Below are 17306 nucleotides of genomic sequence, written 5' to 3' on the forward strand. Positions count from 1 at the left end.
GCATGGAGTGTGTCTAATGGTTGTAATGGGGACACACCTCCCTGTGTTGGTATGGGAACACATTCTGGCCAGGTCTCCCGTTAGCCTAAACTTAGCCGCAGGGACAGGAGGATGATCAGAGTGTCGGGTTCCCCCATCTACGCATCTATGGTCTCAGGGAACACCATGTGATGCTCTGAGGCACTGGAAGGGTAATGTAAGAAGAGTCTTAGATTTATGAGACACTGGGAAAGACTTATTATTCTCTCTGTGTTCTGAAGCCTGCCGTATGACCCCTCCCTCTTTTCCCTCCATCACCCTCTCACCCCCACCCTACCTCCTTCAAATTTCCTGATCCTCTCACCTTCTATCCACCTCACCTGCTGTATCAAAGCTCCTGGGTGACTTGGCTTTATTCTGTGTTTATCTCCAGATCTTGAACCTACTGTACTGTTCAAATATCGCCACAAGGTGGCGACGGTTAAACCAGTCCCACTCTGGGGCCAAAAGAGAGAGCTCCTCTTCTACCAATATTTTGTTTATTATTATAAACTTTAAGATTGTAATGAAAAGGAGGACAATTTATAAAAAAAAAACTTTATTGTCTCATAGCTTATGTGCGTAACAGACAGGACAGACTTTATAAAAGTATATTGTAAAATGGTAAAACAATACAAAGGGGAAAATGACAAGAAAACAAATACAACTATTGAGTTCCTTTAAGATTTTAAATCTTTGGCTTTCAGCTAACAGAATGCTTGTCCTTGAGGCAGGGAGAGTCTCAGAGAGGGAGTCTGAGCAGTCAGAGTCATGTTTCAGAGTCAGAGCTGCTCTGGAAGCTGAGGTGGGCTGGTGGGCTTGGGCTTGTTCCTGTTAAAGCAAATCAAACAGGAAATCAGTCGACTACACACACACACACACACACACACACACACACACACACACACACACACACACACACACACACACACACACACACACACACACACACACACACACACACACAGACACACACACACACACACACACACACACACACACACTTACAGGCATGGACACATACGTAAGCATGCACATGCACGCACACACACGTTAACTAATACTCACACACTTGCAGTGTGCAAGACGCAGACTAATGACCATGCAAGTTTGTCAATTCATCGTTTCTTACATGAAGCTTCTGAGCATCTTCTGAACCAGCTTCATCTTGGGGTCCAGACAGTACTGCAGACCGTTCTTCAGACTCACACTAGAGGAACAGGATATGACCTCATTAACCACAGGAAATCGATCTGCTTTGTAATAATTTTTGTATCAACATCAATCACTTAATTTAGTCAATGGGTTTATATTAGTCAGCCACAAAACAACTAGAAAGTAAAACTACATTTTCAATCTGTAAAAATACAATATTAGCTGTAAATGTACTGTTTGTCTAATTTCAGGGAATCTTTGAAGTCAGACAGATGGACTTGCAGGACGGCCAGGTTGTATGATGTGAACTTACACAAATTCCATCCTGTCACAGGAGTTTCCTGGTGGGTGGATTTGGATGTCCTCCACTTCTGTGGCCTGGGAGCGCAGTTTGTTGCTGATCTTAAGGCAGAGACAGCGCTGACTGCCTGAGCCTGAGGAGAAAGAGAGGGAGAGAGAGAGAGAGAGCGAGAGAGACAGAGAGAGAGAGACAGAGAGAGAGAGAGAGACAGAGAGAGAGAGAGAGAGAGAGTGAGAGAGAGACAGAGAGAGAGAGACAGAGAGAGAGAGAGACAGAGAGAGAGAGAGAGACAGAGAGAGAGAGAGAGAGAGAGAGAGAGAGAGAGAGAGAGAGAGAGAGAGAGAGAGAGAGAGAGAGAGAGAGAGAGCGAGAGAGACAGAGAGAGAGAGACAGAGAGAGAGAGAGAGACAGAGAGAGAGAGAGAGAGAGAGACAGAGAGAGACAGAGAGAGAGAGACAGAGAGAGAGAGAGAGACAGAGAGAGAGAGAGAGAGACAGCATGAGCACGGCAAGATGTGCATGAGCTAGAAATCCAATTGGAGGATATTTCTTGTGTTCAACAAGCATTTAACCATAATCTACTCTGTATTTATACAATACAAATATAATAGGCTTTTGATACCATGGCATATTAATAACATAGTATTGACATACAGGCAAATGTACTACTGTATTTAAATAATTTTTCATTTAATACATTTTATATTTAAGAATTTAATAATTTGTTTGTTATTAAGTGCCGGATTCCAAAGACGATTTTCCTTTATATGTATATTTTATAGACCGTGTATGAACAGTTATTGCATGTAGGAGACATAATATGAATAACATCTTAGTATCACACAAGTAGCATGGCAGGAATATTATGTGATAATTAAATACCCACCAACGCATACTTTTTTAAGCCATCCGTATTAAATATATATATTTTTTAAGTATAACGTTTCTGCCGGGTATTCCTGAATAGAACTGACAAACTACAACTGTGTCATTTATAATGTGTAATATAAAGACATATAATAATATTTCTTTTGACATATTTTAATACCTAACCTTGCCACTTTTTCAGTGCCGTATTATTAACAGTAAAAAGACAGCAATCACACATCACAGAGTAACAACATGATAACAACACATTAATAACATGAAAAACACACGGTAATAACATAATTACACGGTAATAACGTATAGTTACATGGTAATAATGTGATTGTTACATGGTGATAACGTGATAGTTACACGGTAATAACGTGATAATTACACAGTAAAAATTTAATAATTACACAGCAATAAAGTCGTAATCACACAGTTACCACGGTAATAAGAGCTACTCACGTTGTGCCTGGGCCACGCAGACAAACACAGCAAGGAGCATCAGGACTCTGGTTGTCATGGTAGTGGTGGTCGTCATGTCACCGTGGAACAGAGAAGGTCTGGTTATCCTGCTTGAGATGATGGATGATTGGAGGTGTGTGAGATGAGGAGAGACAGGGTCCTCTTATAGTCATGTTTGATGCTACGGTATATCTGTGAGCAAGGGAAGTTTTCTTAGTGGAAACTGAAACTCCCTCATTAACCACAACGCTGCTTCCTTCAGAGAATTATAAACACCTCAGCAGCTGTGGTTAGCTCTCTCTCTCTCACTCCGATTCTGCCTGCTGTTTCTGATACCTCATGGAAACATGGCCTGCACTCACATAGTTCCACTACCTAAGATCTAAACTGGACTATTCAGCACTTTACTCACCCAAGAAAGTCAATTGTAATGTGATTAATCCTTCAATAGTAAGAATATTAATAAGATAGCAAGTGTAAAACCACAGTGATAATTAATATGACAAAAACGTAATAACATGAGTCATAAGATCTGATGACACGACTAAGAAGATTGAATAATTTACATGATCAACAGGGATATTAACCAATTATTGTTACAATAATTAGTAATAAGCTGCAGAGCGATCAGTAGTTATATTGTTAGACTGGAACAGAGATCTCAGACATAGACCAGACCTCAGTCTTTTATTAGCAGCAGGGAAATGTACTCCTCTTTTTCAAACTCCTGTTCTTTTAGTTTTCTTATGTGTGTTGTTTACTGGACAACAGCAGTTTTTTCAGATGAAGCATCCAGACAATAATAATGTGGAGTTTCAGATGATTGGTTCCGTCTGAGAGCTTGAGCAACGCTACTTTCAGGTTCTGTTCCTGCTCACTGTACAGTTCAGGGAAGGCACCAGCATCAGAAGACTGACACGCCAAGATCTGGGATTGGATCAGATGACCTTTCAAGATGGGAGAAAATGTGCATGAGGAGATGAGGACATGGACAGGGACAAAGAGAGACACAGAGCCTCTGATGCTGCGCCGATCACAGTCGCCCAGCCCTGTGGCTACCTCTGCTTAAACTGACATTTAACAACTCTGACCCAAGTTGAACACTGGATTTTGGTGTTTCAACACCCATTGACACTTCCCTGTTGTATAGCCCATGTTCTGCACCTCTCTTACACCAGCCGTATCTGGAGGAGGGGATCCCTCACTGAATTGCTCCTCCCAAGGTTTCTTCAATTTTTTTTCCTCTAGTGAGTTTGTCTGTGAGTTTTTCCTTGCCTTCCTTGAGGGTTTAGGTTGGTTGAGGGGCAGTTCTTGGTTGGTTGTGGGCGTATGTGAAGCCCATGTGCGTTGCTTGTAAAAAGGGCTATACAAATACATTTTGATTTGATTTGAGAGAGATAGATAGATAAAGAGAGAAAGAAGGAGAAAGAGAGACACAGATAAACCACTTGATTTGAATTTGAATATAGAGACAGATAGAGAGAGACAGAGAGAGACAGAGAGAGAGACAGAGAGAGACAGAGAGAGAGATAGAGAGAGACAGAGAGAGACAGAGAGAGGCAGAGAGAGACAGAGACTAAACCGGAGAGGGGGTTTACTAGTTCTTTAAGTCTGCAGTCTGAGTCATATCTATACATCTCTGAGGTTTGGCTGCAGAAGACACATAAAGATGTGCGGTGTTCTGTAGGGGAAGAGGCAGCCGCGATACATGACAGACACAAACTGTTCTCCCATCCTCAGTATTTCACGTGTGGGAATAGTTCCTGTGTTTTATTTATAGGGGACAGGAGAGTGCTTTTGCTGCTACCCTATAGTTCACGGTGTTCCTCTCACAGAGAGAGGGAGACAGAAACAAAGGGACACTGGAGAACACTGGGGCAGACATATTTAACTCCAATGGATATGCTTATTTTGAGTTTATGTTCTGTAGGGTTCTCTAAGTCTGTGATCTAGGGTTATTGCAAGTACATGAAGGAGATGGGCTCCACAGTGACCTTATATTCAATATACATTTTTACACTCTGAAATTGGTGTAACTACAGCCCCCTCCCACCTCACCCTCACCCCCACCCCCCTACACCTTATGTTCTGTGCTTCTCAGAATGCAGCAGAATATTGTACCACAGCGCTAAATAATTAGCTCTGAGCGCTGACCACAACATCACCACTGTAGTTCTGAAAGCTGCATCAGTGCAGCCAGAGAACATATCAACATGTAACTCTCTTCCTGCTCCACCGGTCTGTTTGCAGGCTCCCCGTCACCGCAGGCCTGCTCTCCCCCCTTCACAACGTAAATTTCTGTCTGTTTTGGTGTACAAACCGTCTGGGTAAACATATTCTCACATGTACCTGGGAACTGTGTCTATCTATTGGTCATCTTTAGATTTACGCTTATAAAAGACAACAGTTGTGCAGGCTAGGTAGAAGAGACTGAAAATCAATCGTTAAATTGTTCTTTACGATGGAAAGACTTGTGAATGTGCACTAGTCTTTATAGATCAACTGTGTGGAAAGAAACAAATTATGAACGTCTTTAGCAATCATAGTCTTTGATCTGTTTGTGTACGTGTGTGTTTGTTTGTGGGTACGCGTGGATGTCTGTGTGTGACCTACGCCCAAAATCAAGATTCTATTGTTTACCCACCATAGAAACCCTCGACAGTTGCCATAGAAACCAGCTGGATCCCAACTGTTTCTGAAATCCATGCAGCTCAATCGAAGCAGCCAGGCAACAGTAACGATCACAGCAAAACACTGTAAGAAAACGTTGTTTATTCAATCCCAGTTCCCAGATAGGCAGATGTATAAAAAGACTGTCTGTCAGATATCACAAATGTTCATCAGCTTACACCAGCATTACATGCAGTGGAATGTGTGAGGATTTCTAGTCCTCTCCCTAGACTAGGTCAAGAGTTATGTCTCAGATGTGGTTTGTGGCACTGTGTGTGAATTTATGTTTGTTTGTGTGTGTGTGGGAGAGCATGCTTTTGTGTGCACGTGTTTGTGCATTTGCATTCGGTTGTGTGTGTGTGTGTGTGTGTGTGTGTGAACTAGCATGCGTTGAGTATGTGTGTTTCATTTGTATATTTTTCTGATTCAGTAATTAACTTATTAATGTAACAAAACATGATCAGAATGATTTACAGTTGAACAATCTAGTCCCACTGTCACTGAGGTGGCCTGTAGCAGCTGGTCTCTGGGCCGTCTCTGGCAACATAATGCCGCACCTGGTCACAGTCTCAGCGGCCAAGCATTCCAGCAATGGGAAGGAACCTTCTGGAACTTTCTGGAACCTTCTGGAACCTTCTCAAAGCAGAGTCCTTGCGATGATGTACCCCATTTCCTTTTGCCAGAAAAGAGTGTTGATCTGAGATCTGTGTGTGTGTGTCTGTGTTGAGACACCCCCTGAAGCTCACATCTCATCGATAGCGGGCGTCGCGGAGGCTCGCATACCCCCCTCTCTCCACACCCAGCCACGCCAGTCTGACATCCACTGAGACATCAGGGACTGCTTCCCCTTCTGCCTCCCCCCTCCTCCCTGCCTCCTCCCCTCTTCCTCTGGGCTGGCGGGGAGGGTGTGGTGGCTGTCTCCAGGGGTGGGGGCTGGCTGGGGGGCTGTGTGGGGCAGGGAGGAGGCGCCTGGGGGGGCAGGTTGAGGCTGGAGGGTTGGGACTGGGCAGCTGCTCTTGCGGTGTGAGATGGGGCAGGAGCGGGAGAAACTGTACGCATGGGGGCGTGTCTGTCTTTCTGGCCCCTCCCCATCCCTCCTCCCACCCCTTGCTTCAGCCAATCGCTGCCTCAGGCTCCCTGCCTGACAGGTGAAAGGGGAAGGGTTTTCCTGGTATCCATAGAGATACTCCAAGGGATCCACTGTACCATGGCAACCAAACACAGCCTCTTCGTTTCCATCCCTCTTCCCGCCCTGGCGAGCACCGATGTCTCTCCCATGAGCTTCCTCTCTGTGGTCAGGCTCAAAGGTCGCTGGACGCCGGTCATGAGCGTTGAGCCGTGACAACCTCTGGTTTAGAGAGTCCTTATGGCGAGCGTTGATGACATCAGAGGGGGAGGCGGAGCCCTGAGGGGGGAAAGGGGGGCAGGCCAGCTGGCAGATGGACAGCAGGTAGTCCTCAGAGGAGATGTTAGCCTGGTTCCTTGTCAGCTCCTCATAGCCCTCAGAGATGGTGGGCAGCAGCAGGCTTCTCTTGGCCAGCAGAGAGGAGCGAGGACGCATGGCTGGACACTGAGGGACACGGGGACAGGACAGTGACCAGGCAGACAAAGACAGAACAGTTCTGTTGAAATGTTCTCCCATCTCTGTCACTACTTCTCTTTTCTAATCTCTCTCCTCTCCTCTCTCTCCTCTCCTCTCTCCTCCTCTCCTCTCTCCTCTCTCCTCTCTCCTCTCTCTCTCCTCATCTCCTCTCTTTCCTCTCTTCTCTCTCCTCTCCTCTCTCTCCTCTCCTAACCAGAAGTGTAAACACCCTAGTGGTCAACAACAGAACTGCATCAACAAATGAATAAACACTTTCCTCTTTAGCAGGGTTAATGTACAGGGGTGGTTCTGAGTACAGGGCTAGTCTATATGTATTCCTGCTCTCTAATGTTTGAAGTCTGAACGACAGTCCAGCTGTATTTCAGTACTAACCTCAGCTCCAGAAATAGTCGGGTCTAAACCGAGCAGTCAAGCGTGTGTGCTCCAGGTGCAGCCCAGGCTAAAAATAGAGCCACACCTTGAGCACACACACTCCCACTGCGCTCCGTGGCTTAACACACACACACTCTCACAGCACCCCTGGCTAAACACACACCCCCCTGGTTGATAGCTGTTCTATTCTCAGATTGACCTGGGCAAACAGAGCAAACATCAACGAGCTCAGTGTAACATCTACATTCTCTATCATTCAAATGTCACATCCGAGAGCTTGAAAACTCACCTGATTTCAGTCGGTGTGTATCAAAGCCTGTTCTTCTTCCTTGTCTCTGCTCTCCTGGGTGTGTGTGTGTCCAGCCTGCTGTCCTCTTCTTAGTGTGTTCTGTGTGTGTCCTCACTGAGTTTTGTGTGTGTGTGCGTGAGTCCTCGGTGAGCCTTCGTGTGTGTGTGTCCTTAGTGGCTCTGTGTGTCTCTGCAGTTTAGTTCAGGGCTGATGTCCGTTTCTGAGCGGGCTCTCTGGCTCTGACTGTCTGAGTCTGTCCACAGGCAATGGTAAAATGTAGATTTATCTTTTCCTCATGTCCCCTTCTCTCTCTCTCCCTCCCTCCTTCCCTCGCTCTCAGTCTGCCCTCCTTCCCTGATTCTAAAAATAGCAGCACCATCCACTTCTTTACCTCGAGCGCTGTCATTGGCCAGCTGTATTGATGGAGGGAGGGAAAGACAGAGAGAGGCAAGCACAGAGAGAGAGAGAAACAGAGAGAGAGAGAGCGAACGAAGAATCTTGCTTATCTAAATAACCAGTTTCCCGGTGTCGACCTTGAAACCCTGTGAAACAGATGGTCGTCGGGAGGAACCATAAGGAGTGTTCAGGGGGTTGATGTATTGCATTATGCATGCATGCTTGTGATACCTCTGAAAGATCTGTGTGTGTGTTTGTGTCCGGGGACTCTGCAGGTTGTGTGTCTGTGTGTAATATAACACTCTCTAAAAGCTCTCTGATGGAGCTGAAAACTCTGTCCTCCGCTGGAAGGCTCCTGAAGGAGCATGTGTCAATTCCAATGCGAGATGGAGACACAACAAGCCATCCCTGGGGGAGGAGGGGGCGGGAAGGCCAGACACACAGCAGGGTTTGTTTGTGTCTCCTGAAGAACAACAAGTCGTACTGAGAAGCCAGGAGGTTGAGAAGCTGGGTTCCACGAAAACCGATGTTACATCACCGCTTCAGAGAATCCCCCAGGGAGGCCTGCTGACCGGCAGGCAGATGTCACGGCTCAGGACATTAGACATTAGACAGGGGTCCATGTGTAACACACACCATCAGGACATTAGACAGGGGTCCATGTGTAACACACACCATCAGGACATTAGACAGGGGTCCATGTGTAACACACACCATCAGGACATTAGACAGGGGTCCATGTGTAACACACACACCATCAGGACATTAGACAGGGGTCCATGTGTAACACACACCATCAGGACATTAGACAGGGGTCCATGTGTAACACACACCATCAGGACATTAGACAGGGGTCCATGTGTAACACACACCATCAGGACATTAGACAGGGGTCCATGTGTAACACACACCATCAGGACATTAGACAGGGGTCCATGTGTAACACACACCATCAGGACATTAGACAGGGGTCCATGTGTAACACACACCATCAGGACATTAGACAGGGGTCCATGTGTAACACACACCATCAGGACATTAGACAGGGGTCCATGTGTAACACACACACCATCAGGACATTAGACAGGGGTCCATGTGTAACACACACACTCAGGACATTAGACAGGGGTCCATGTGGGTCCATGTGGAACACACACACCAACATGCAAGTGTTTGTAGAGAGGAGCAGAGATGAAGCATTATGAGAGTGGCAGAGATAAAGTATCAGACATGAAGCAGAGAGATGAAGCAGTAGAGATGAAGCATCAGACATGGAGCAGTAGAGATAACACATCAGACAGGAATCAGTATAGATGAAGCATCAGACATGAAGCAGTAGAGATGAAGCAGTAGAGATGAAGCATCAGACATGAAGCAGTAGAGATGAAGCATCAGACATGAAGCAGTAGAGATGAAGCATCAGACATGAAGCAGTAGAGATGAAGCATCAGACATGAAGCAGTAGAGATGAAGCATTAGAGATGAAGCAGCAGACATAAAGCAGCATCAGACATGAAGCAGCAGAGTTGAACCATTATGAGAGTTGCAGGGATGAAGCATCAGAGATGGAGCATTCCAACTCTTCCAGTTACTGCAGCACAACTAGGTGCACTCACATTGGTTTGTGTGTGTGTGTGTGACAGAGCAGTATGAATGAGAATGAGAATGCTTCAGTGACTACCCCCATTACAAATCTATTATAAGAACAGTCTTTTTATAGAAGGGTGCAAAGATGGGGGAGAAGGTGAGTCATGCTGGCACATGGTGTTTTTCTATACTGCTACGGGTCAGGCTGTCACACACACACACGCACAATTTATATCCTGTGTGTTCATAAGAAACACTTCCACTGCAGACATGAATCATTCAGAGGCCCATAGCTTTCCCTTCATTTCCTTCGTCTGGGTGTTCCCATGCAGGATGACATCACCACCCACACAGAGTGACTCTTAACAGTGAACATGTACTCATTTATCTGTCCAGGAGAAGTTAGCGGGATTAAAGAATTTGTTCACCAACATGTCAAGAAACTCTTAATCGTCCTCGGTTTTAGATCAGTGTCACGTTGGTACAGTTCTGGGCTCACCAACCAGGAACCAGACGGCAGCCTTCCTATATCCCTGTCGAGCACTTTACGTAACATAAGGCTACAATGATGACACTTTGAAATGTTGGTGAACTATCCCTTTAAGGAGCCGGACCTCCAGGAAGAACAGGGTGGTGCTGGTGTTCCTGCAGGGTGGTGTGTTGCGGATGACAGAGACAGAGGTGAGGCACTGTGGGCGCCGGACACGGCAGCTGCTACTCTGTCTCCCTCTAGGGGGGCACCTCTCCTAGCTCACCGCTAACATGTAGAAGGGATGTGGAGGAAGCGAGGGAAAGATAGATAGAAAGAGATAGATAGAGTGAGAACGAGATAGATAGAGATAGATGGAGTGAGAAAGAGATAGATAGAGTGAGAACGAGATAGATAGAGATAGATGGAGTGAGAAAGAGATAGATAGAGTGAGAAAGAGATAGATAGAGATAGAGTGAGAAAGAGATAGATAGATAGAGAAAGAAAGAGATAGATAGAGATAGATAGTGAGAAAGAGATAGATAGAGACAGATAGAAAGAGAGAGAGAGACAGAGAGGGAGAGAGAAAGTATATGTTGCATAAAAAGCACTATAGTTAGGAATAAGAATGTGGCACACAACAAGTCCAAGTGTAAATACCACAGGCACATGAACTTTAATAAATATTCAACATTAGGTTTGTGATATGTACAGCTATGGTACAGACAGTTGCCTGGGTCACAGTGTGTCCCATAATAAACCAGATACAAAACAGAACGCACCCTGAAAGCTTCTATTGGAGAATGCTGTCGATACAAAAAGGCATTTATTCTTTTTTTTCTTTTTTAGCTTCTAGAAAATATGATACACATGATTAAGTCAATATTCTGTGATGTTGTTTTAGCACAGAAGAGGACAGAAACCTTCTACAATCCTTGATTCACTCACAGAGCTGCACATGGCAGCAGGGGTGAACAGAGACAGCAAGATGTGTTTTGCTCAGAGATACGGGCCCTCGACAGTCCAGTTTGCTATGTTGCTTATTGTATGTGTGAGTCTGTGTGTGTGTGTGTCTGAGTCCCAGCAGGGGACTAGCTGATATAAAGTCAGTCTGCCACAGCAGAAGTCCATCTCTATAAGAGAGAACAGAGGGGTTTTAGGACCAGGGGGGGCACTCAAGCGCTGTGCCCTCTCTTCATGCGGAGAAGGAAGTTTCTCTTCTCCTCCAGCAGCTCCTCGATGCGTTTGTTGCGCGTGCGTTCCCGGAGGAACACCCTGCGCCGCACAATCTGATTGGTCTGGGACAGGTAGCTGTCCCCGCCCCCCAGCCCGTCGGGGAGGTGGATGGCGTTGTTTTCCTCCCCAGTGGACTGGGCAGGACGTCGCTCTGTGGTTGTCATGGTGATTGTTGTCAGAGATGCAGTAGTGGAGGTCGGTTCTGGAGGGGGCGTCTGGGTTTCCATGGGGACAGTGACACTGAGAGGGATGTACTCTGGTAGGTCAAGCCAGGTAGAGGTGGTTAGATCTGACCAATTATCACTGAAAACAGTGGGGACAAACACTGTGACATCAAACATCACAGTTCCGCTGGATATTATGGCATCATCACTGTAGGGCAAGGTTCTGCTGGGAATTGTGATGTCATCCCCACTGTGTATTGCGACATCACCACTGCTGGATCCTGTGATGTCGTCATAGGGAGTGGTTACACTGGGGATAGGAGAATCGTGAAAAGGAATGGTTCCACTCGACATTGTGACTTCATCAAAGTAAATGGTTTCGGTGGGGTTTCTGACATCATCGTTGAAGAGGTTGCTGGGAGTTGTGGTTCCAGTCCATGAAATGTCATAGAAGATGTCACTGGGTGTCACCTTAGTGTTGTTACTGATGTAGGTAATATTGACAGTTCTAGAACTGGTGTGGTGCATGCTAGGAGTTGTGGTGTATGTGCCAGTGCTGGACTGGAGGGTAAACAAAGGATTCTTCCTGGTCGTGTGGTAGGCTGGGGTTGTGGTGGTGAATTCTGACATTTGTGGCAGGGTGTTCTTTTGTGGGACAGTTTTTGATGGAGGGTCATGTTTTTTAACTTTAGTTGGTTGAAAGATATTTTTCGAAAAGGATTTTGGTGGAGGGTCATATTTTTTAACTAGTTCTGGTCTAGGAATCTTCTTTTGAACTGGTTTTGATTGAGGGTTCTTTTTTTGAACTGGTTTTGATTGAGGGTTCTTTTTTTGAACTGGTTTTGATTGAGGGTTCTTCTTTGGAACAGTTTTTGGTTGAGGGTTCTTCTTTGGAACAGTTTTTGGTTGAGGGTTCTTCTTTGGAACAGTTTTTGGTTGAGGGTTCTTCTTTGGAACAGTTTTTGGTTGAGGGTTCTTCTTTGGAACAGTTTTTGGTTCAAGGTTCTTTTTTGGAACAGTTTTTAATTGAGGGTTCTTCTTTGGAACAGTTTTTGGTTGAGGGTTCTTGTTTTCAGCTACTTTTGAAGCAATGTTCTTCTTAGAACCTGGCTTAGGCTGACTAGGCTTACTCTCTTTTGGAGGTTTTGTCTCAGAGTTCTTTGGTGTGACTTTTGGCTTTTTTAGAACAGTTTTTGGTTGAGGGTTCTTTTTTGGAACTTTTTTGGGTTGAAGATTCTTTTTTGGAACCACTTTTGGTTGTGTAGGCTTTTTTGGAACTGTTTTAGGTTTAGGGTTCTTCTTTGGATTTGTATTTAGCTTTAGCTTTTTGAGTGGATCACTTTTCTGGCTGTTCTTTGGCTTTGACTTGGTAATTATTACGGGTGTGTGTGTGGTATATTCAAGATCCATAGTTGTGTCTCTGTGTGTGGTATATTCAAGATCCATAGTTGTGTCTCTGTGTGTGGTATATTCAAGATCCATAGTTGTGTCTCTGTGTGTGGTATATTCAAGATCCATAGTTGAGGGTGTGTGTGTGGTATATTCAAGATCCATAGTTGTGTCTCTGTGTGTGGTATATTCAAGATCCATAGTTGTGTCTCTGTGTGTGGTATATTCAAGATCCATAGTTGAGGGTGTGTGTGTGGTATATTCAATATCCATAGTTGTTTCTCTGTGTGTGGTATATTCAAGATCCATAGTTGAGGGTGTGTGTGTGGAATATTCAAGATCCATAGTTGTTTCTCTGTGTGTGGTATATTCAAGATCCATAGTTGTTTCTCTGTGTGTGGTATATTCAAGATCCATAGTTGAGGGTGTGTGTGTGGTATATTCAAGATCCATAGTTGAGGGTGTGTGTGTGGTATATTCAAGATCCATAGTTGTTTCTCTTTGTGTGGTATATTCAAGATCCATAGTTGTTTCTCTTTGTGTGGTATATTCAAGATCCCTTGTAGAGGGTCTGTGTGTGGTATATTCAATATCCATAGTTGATGGTGTGCCATATTCAGAAGCAATAGTTGTAGGTGTGTGTTTGGTGTGTGCATGTAAGTGTGTGGTGAGTGTAGGTGTGTATGCTGTGTGTGTAGGTGTGTGTGTAGGTGTGTATGCTGTGTGTGTAGGTGTGTATGTTGTGTATGCAGTGTGTATAGGTGTGTGTGTTGTGTAGGCAGTGTGTATAGGTGTGTGTGTTGTGTATGCAGTGTGTATAGGTGTGTGTGCTGTGTATGTAGTGTGTATAGGTGTGTGTGTAGATGTCTGTGTGGGATCCAAGTGAGGACTGTGGTCTCTTATCTCAGGTGGGGGCAGAGGGGCAGGATGGGAGGTGACCATGGGTTGACTGGTGGTGGAGGAGGTGGTGACCCTGGTGGGGGATGTGCCGGAGGGCATTAGGGTCCCGGAGGTTGGGAGGGTGCTGGAGGGCTGAGGGGTGTGTGTGAGGGTGGAGTTACTACAGGACTTGCAGCACATCCTCTGGTACCCCGGCAGAGAACAGTAGTTCTTCAAAACCTCCATCCGGCAGAACACTGATCGGTCACCGTGACAACGCTGGCCTGTTTGGGAAGAAAACACAGAGATCTGAGAGTGTGCGCGTGTGCGAGTGTGTGTGTTTATGATTGTGTACACCATGCTGAGTGCAGAAGAGAAGAAGTAAAGCCAGACCATCAGCAGAAGACCCAGGAGGAGGAGCCCCAAGCACCCAGAAAAGTAGTTGTCATGGTGACCACCCTGAGAAGTTGTCATGGTGACCACCCAGAGCAGTTGTCAGGGTTGCTACAGCAGTTTAGTCCAGAGAGCAAGCCAAACAGGGTTGCCAGGTTAGTCCAGAGTAGAAAGGTGATTAAGAGGAATATTCTAATGCTGACACCTCACATATCTGGGTAATTATTCTCTGATATAAAGTTTTTATTTTCGTATTAAGCATTAATATGTCTGTATGTGGTTGGTAGCTGGAGGCTTAGACACTACGTTACATCTCTAAGAACCTGCGTTGAGAGAACCTTTCAACATTTTTCCAACATTTTTTTATTCATACAACTTTTGCAGTTGATAATGACAGTTAAGTGAAACCATGAGATGACCCCTCAATATAGATTCTGTTCATAAGAAAAAGAACTCAGGTGTATTGAAAGTTCACAGTTACTTTGGTAAAACACTTCATTACTTGGAAATCAACCAATCAGTTTCATAGTCAATGTATAAATAAAATGAATAGATCACATAAAATAATAAGATATAGTTTTGTTGTCGTTGTCGAATAAATAAAATACAGAATTTCCATGACGATGTAAAAACTGGAATGGCACGTGTTAAGTGTCATATGAAACATTTACAAAACATTAATAAAGTTTCCCTGATAAAATCAAAGTGCATATAGACGCAGTGCATGTAGTCCGTCTGAATGCAGCTCGACGCCAGCCCGACGCCGCTCGACGCCAGCCCGACGCCGCTCGACGCCAGCCCGACGCCGCTCGACGCCAGCCCGACGCCGCTCGACGCCAGCCCGACGCCGCTCGACGCCAGCCCGACGCCGCTCGACGCCAGCCCGACGCAGGACTAGCTACACACAGCAGGCCAGTGAAGCCACAAAACAGTTACCCATATTATATAATATTATAGTTTCTTTTTTCCATAAGTAAGAAGATAACAGTCATGAAGGTTATTAAATACAGTCAACACCAATGTTTATATACAGGATTGAAGTGCCTTGTCAGGCCTGGACTCACCCCAGCCATGCTGCACTGAACCTCAGATAGCTCGCTACATAGTCACAACAGAAACATGAGCTCACGATACAGAACGACCAGCCTCAAGGGCTTACACTACCGACCCCCAGAGCAGCCCCCCCCCCCTTCGGGACCACACAAGGCCAGCGTGCCATTGGTCAATGGAGTCTTAATGGTTGGCATGTGAGTTTGTTAGTCGGTCGAAGCTGCCTCTATTCTGGGTGATTTATAAACTTGTATGAGTAAAGCCATCTCCTTTCACAGATAAATGCCGTTACATTCAATCCAAGATAAGGCATTGTTCATAATGGGTGTTGGTCTGATAGACAAGACAAGATGGACGCTCTCTGGTGAAGATTCATGAGGTATTTCTGTGTCTGATCTGGATGAGAACTAGAAGCCAGGATGAATACTAACACACCAACACACAGATGCACGCACCCAGACACAAACACAGCCACAAATGGATTACGAACGAGCATTCACGCAGACACACAAACACGCACACACAGACACAAAGATGCACACACACACAAACATGCACACAAACGCACACACTCACGCGTGAAACGTTTGCGAACGTGCAAACACACTCTCAACGTTGTTCTCATTCAGAACGAAGACACACACGCACGCGCACACGCACACACAGATGAGTTTACATGCAGGACATTCACACACACACACACACACAGCCCCTCCCTCAAGTGACGTCGGGTGAGGAATGTGAATGGACTGTACTGAATGACAGAAGCTGATTATTTCCCTACAGAACTGACAAGCAATGAAAAGGGACCTGACCCTCTGAGACAGTGGAGAGGCAACCTGCTGACCAAGTCCTGCATACAGTCCGTCTGTCTTTCCCCTCCTACACTCTGCTCTTACCAAAGATTTACTTCTGCATTCATGTAAAATCAATAAAAAAATACACTTAACAGTCAAGGATCTCATCGATCAATAGCAGTCCAAAGGTTTAGGCAAATAAGCTTGAGCTTATTCATGGTACAACATCGTTATTCATATTATTGTTACTCATATAGATTTAGATTTATATATATATATATACTGTATATAAATACAAATATATTTATAGATGTATTTGTTTAAAGTTTGCAAGCACAAATAAGCTGCATTTATTGAGCTTGAGTATAACAGTCAGAGAGAAGCTGGCTGATGAGATGGTCTGACTACCCTGCTTAAGTGGCCTTCATCCAAGCCTCTTCACCTCTCAGCCAAGCCCCACACAAAAACATCTAGGGTTGCCTACATCATTTCCTGTTCCTGTGCAGACTTCTTGTCAGCATGAGAATGGAACCAGAATAAAGGTTTGGAACAAGCTCTCTCATTCCAGAATCGACCCAGATGGGAGATGAACACTTGAGTAGAAATGTCCTCATTGTGATCACGTTCACAATAAAGCTTTCCGGTTTCTTTTTGAACTTTTTTTTAATTTTTTTTTTTTTCTGTCTTCTTTTCTTGTGGTTGTTCTCCCACCTGTCTCCCTAACACGGCGGAGCGGGAACAAAAAAACAGCCGACCGCGTCTGAGGAGCGTAACCGAGGCACCGCACAGCCCGCTCGCTCAAAACGTAGCCGCCCCCCGAAAAGCCGCTCTCGCCCGGCAGCTGCTCGCCATTACCCACAATTCCCCTTTCCACTCAAAAGTTTTTTTTAAATGTTAATCTTTTAGATTTCGACTGTCCAGCGGTTACAACACAACGCTCCACACTGTAGACAGAGATAGAGAGAGAGAGACAGAGCACAGACAGGAGCCAGGGCTGTCTCTCCCACACAGAGAGAGAGACGACACCCCCCCCCCTCCCCCCCCCCCACAGAGAAGGTGAAAGCTGGCGCTCGCACAGGGGCGCGGCCACAGGCGGGGGCGGGGGGGTCAGGGGGCGAGCCCGCCCCTGAGGGAGAGGAGCAGAGGCGGGCACAGGGCCCACAGCAGAGGGGAGAGGCCGGCCTGCAGGCGGGGCTGACGGCTG

General features: G+C 45.6%; 4 protein-coding genes across 4 annotated transcripts in view; all 4 read right to left on the minus strand.

The window, feature by feature from the left end:
• Positions 1-567: 567 nt before the first annotated feature.
• LOC136954654 (C-X-C motif chemokine 2-like) lies at positions 568-2932 on the minus strand. Its single transcript, XM_067248290.1, has 4 exons — positions 2809-2932; positions 1487-1607; positions 1151-1228; positions 568-849 (listed from the first exon to the last, which is right to left on the minus strand). Exons 1-4 carry the CDS (start codon positions 2882-2884, stop codon positions 801-803), a joined length of 324 nt encoding a protein of 107 aa, XP_067104391.1. The 5' UTR covers positions 2885-2932; the 3' UTR covers positions 568-800.
• A 2631-nt stretch (positions 2933-5563) lies between these two features.
• si:dkeyp-72g9.4 (uncharacterized) lies at positions 5564-7981 on the minus strand. Its single transcript, XM_067247867.1, has 2 exons — positions 7743-7981; positions 5564-7048 (listed from the first exon to the last, which is right to left on the minus strand). Exon 2 carries the CDS (start codon positions 7037-7039, stop codon positions 6221-6223), a length of 819 nt encoding a protein of 272 aa, XP_067103968.1. The 5' UTR covers positions 7040-7048; positions 7743-7981; the 3' UTR covers positions 5564-6220.
• A 2878-nt stretch (positions 7982-10859) lies between these two features.
• Positions 10860-13031, minus strand: LOC136954276 (proteoglycan 4-like). The gene has a single exon (XM_067247866.1). It carries the CDS (start codon positions 13002-13004, stop codon positions 11370-11372), a length of 1635 nt encoding a protein of 544 aa, XP_067103967.1. The 5' UTR covers positions 13005-13031; the 3' UTR covers positions 10860-11369.
• Positions 13032-13533: 502 nt separating this feature from the next.
• LOC136954464 (A disintegrin and metalloproteinase with thrombospondin motifs 2-like) overlaps positions 13534-17306 on the minus strand; it is a 50198-nt gene continuing 46425 nt past the window's right edge. The window contains 2 exon segments of the mRNA XM_067248098.1: positions 13534-13554; positions 13923-14146. Coding sequence (XP_067104199.1) covers positions 13534-13554; positions 13923-14146 — 245 coding nt within the window.

This window comes from Osmerus mordax, chromosome 12 (assembly GCF_038355195.1).
Source record: "Osmerus mordax isolate fOsmMor3 chromosome 12, fOsmMor3.pri, whole genome shotgun sequence".
NCBI lineage: Eukaryota > Metazoa > Chordata > Actinopteri > Osmeriformes > Osmeridae > Osmerus > Osmerus mordax.

What these genes read in the sequence shown, in the direction of transcription:
- LOC136954654 (XM_067248290.1), bottom strand. Translation starts at nt 2,884, where the DNA reads ATGACGACCACCACTACCATGACAACCAGAGTCCTGATGCTCCTTGCT. An exon ending in CTGCGTGGCCCAGGCACAAC is followed by an intron (nt 1,608 to 2,808) that starts GTGAGTAGCTCT and finishes CTTTCTCCTCAG; the next exon opens with GCTCAGGCAGTCAGCGCTGT. An exon ending in AAGATGCTCAGAAGCTTCAT is followed by an intron (nt 850 to 1,150) that starts GTAAGAAACGAT and finishes TTGCTTTAACAG; the next exon opens with GAACAAGCCCAAGCCCACCA.
- si:dkeyp-72g9.4 (XM_067247867.1), bottom strand. Translation starts at nt 7,039, where the DNA reads ATGCGTCCTCGCTCCTCTCTGCTGGCCAAGAGAAGCCTGCTGCTGCCC.
- LOC136954276 (XM_067247866.1), bottom strand. Translation starts at nt 13,004, where the DNA reads ATGGATCTTGAATATACCACACACACACCCGTAATAATTACCAAGTCA.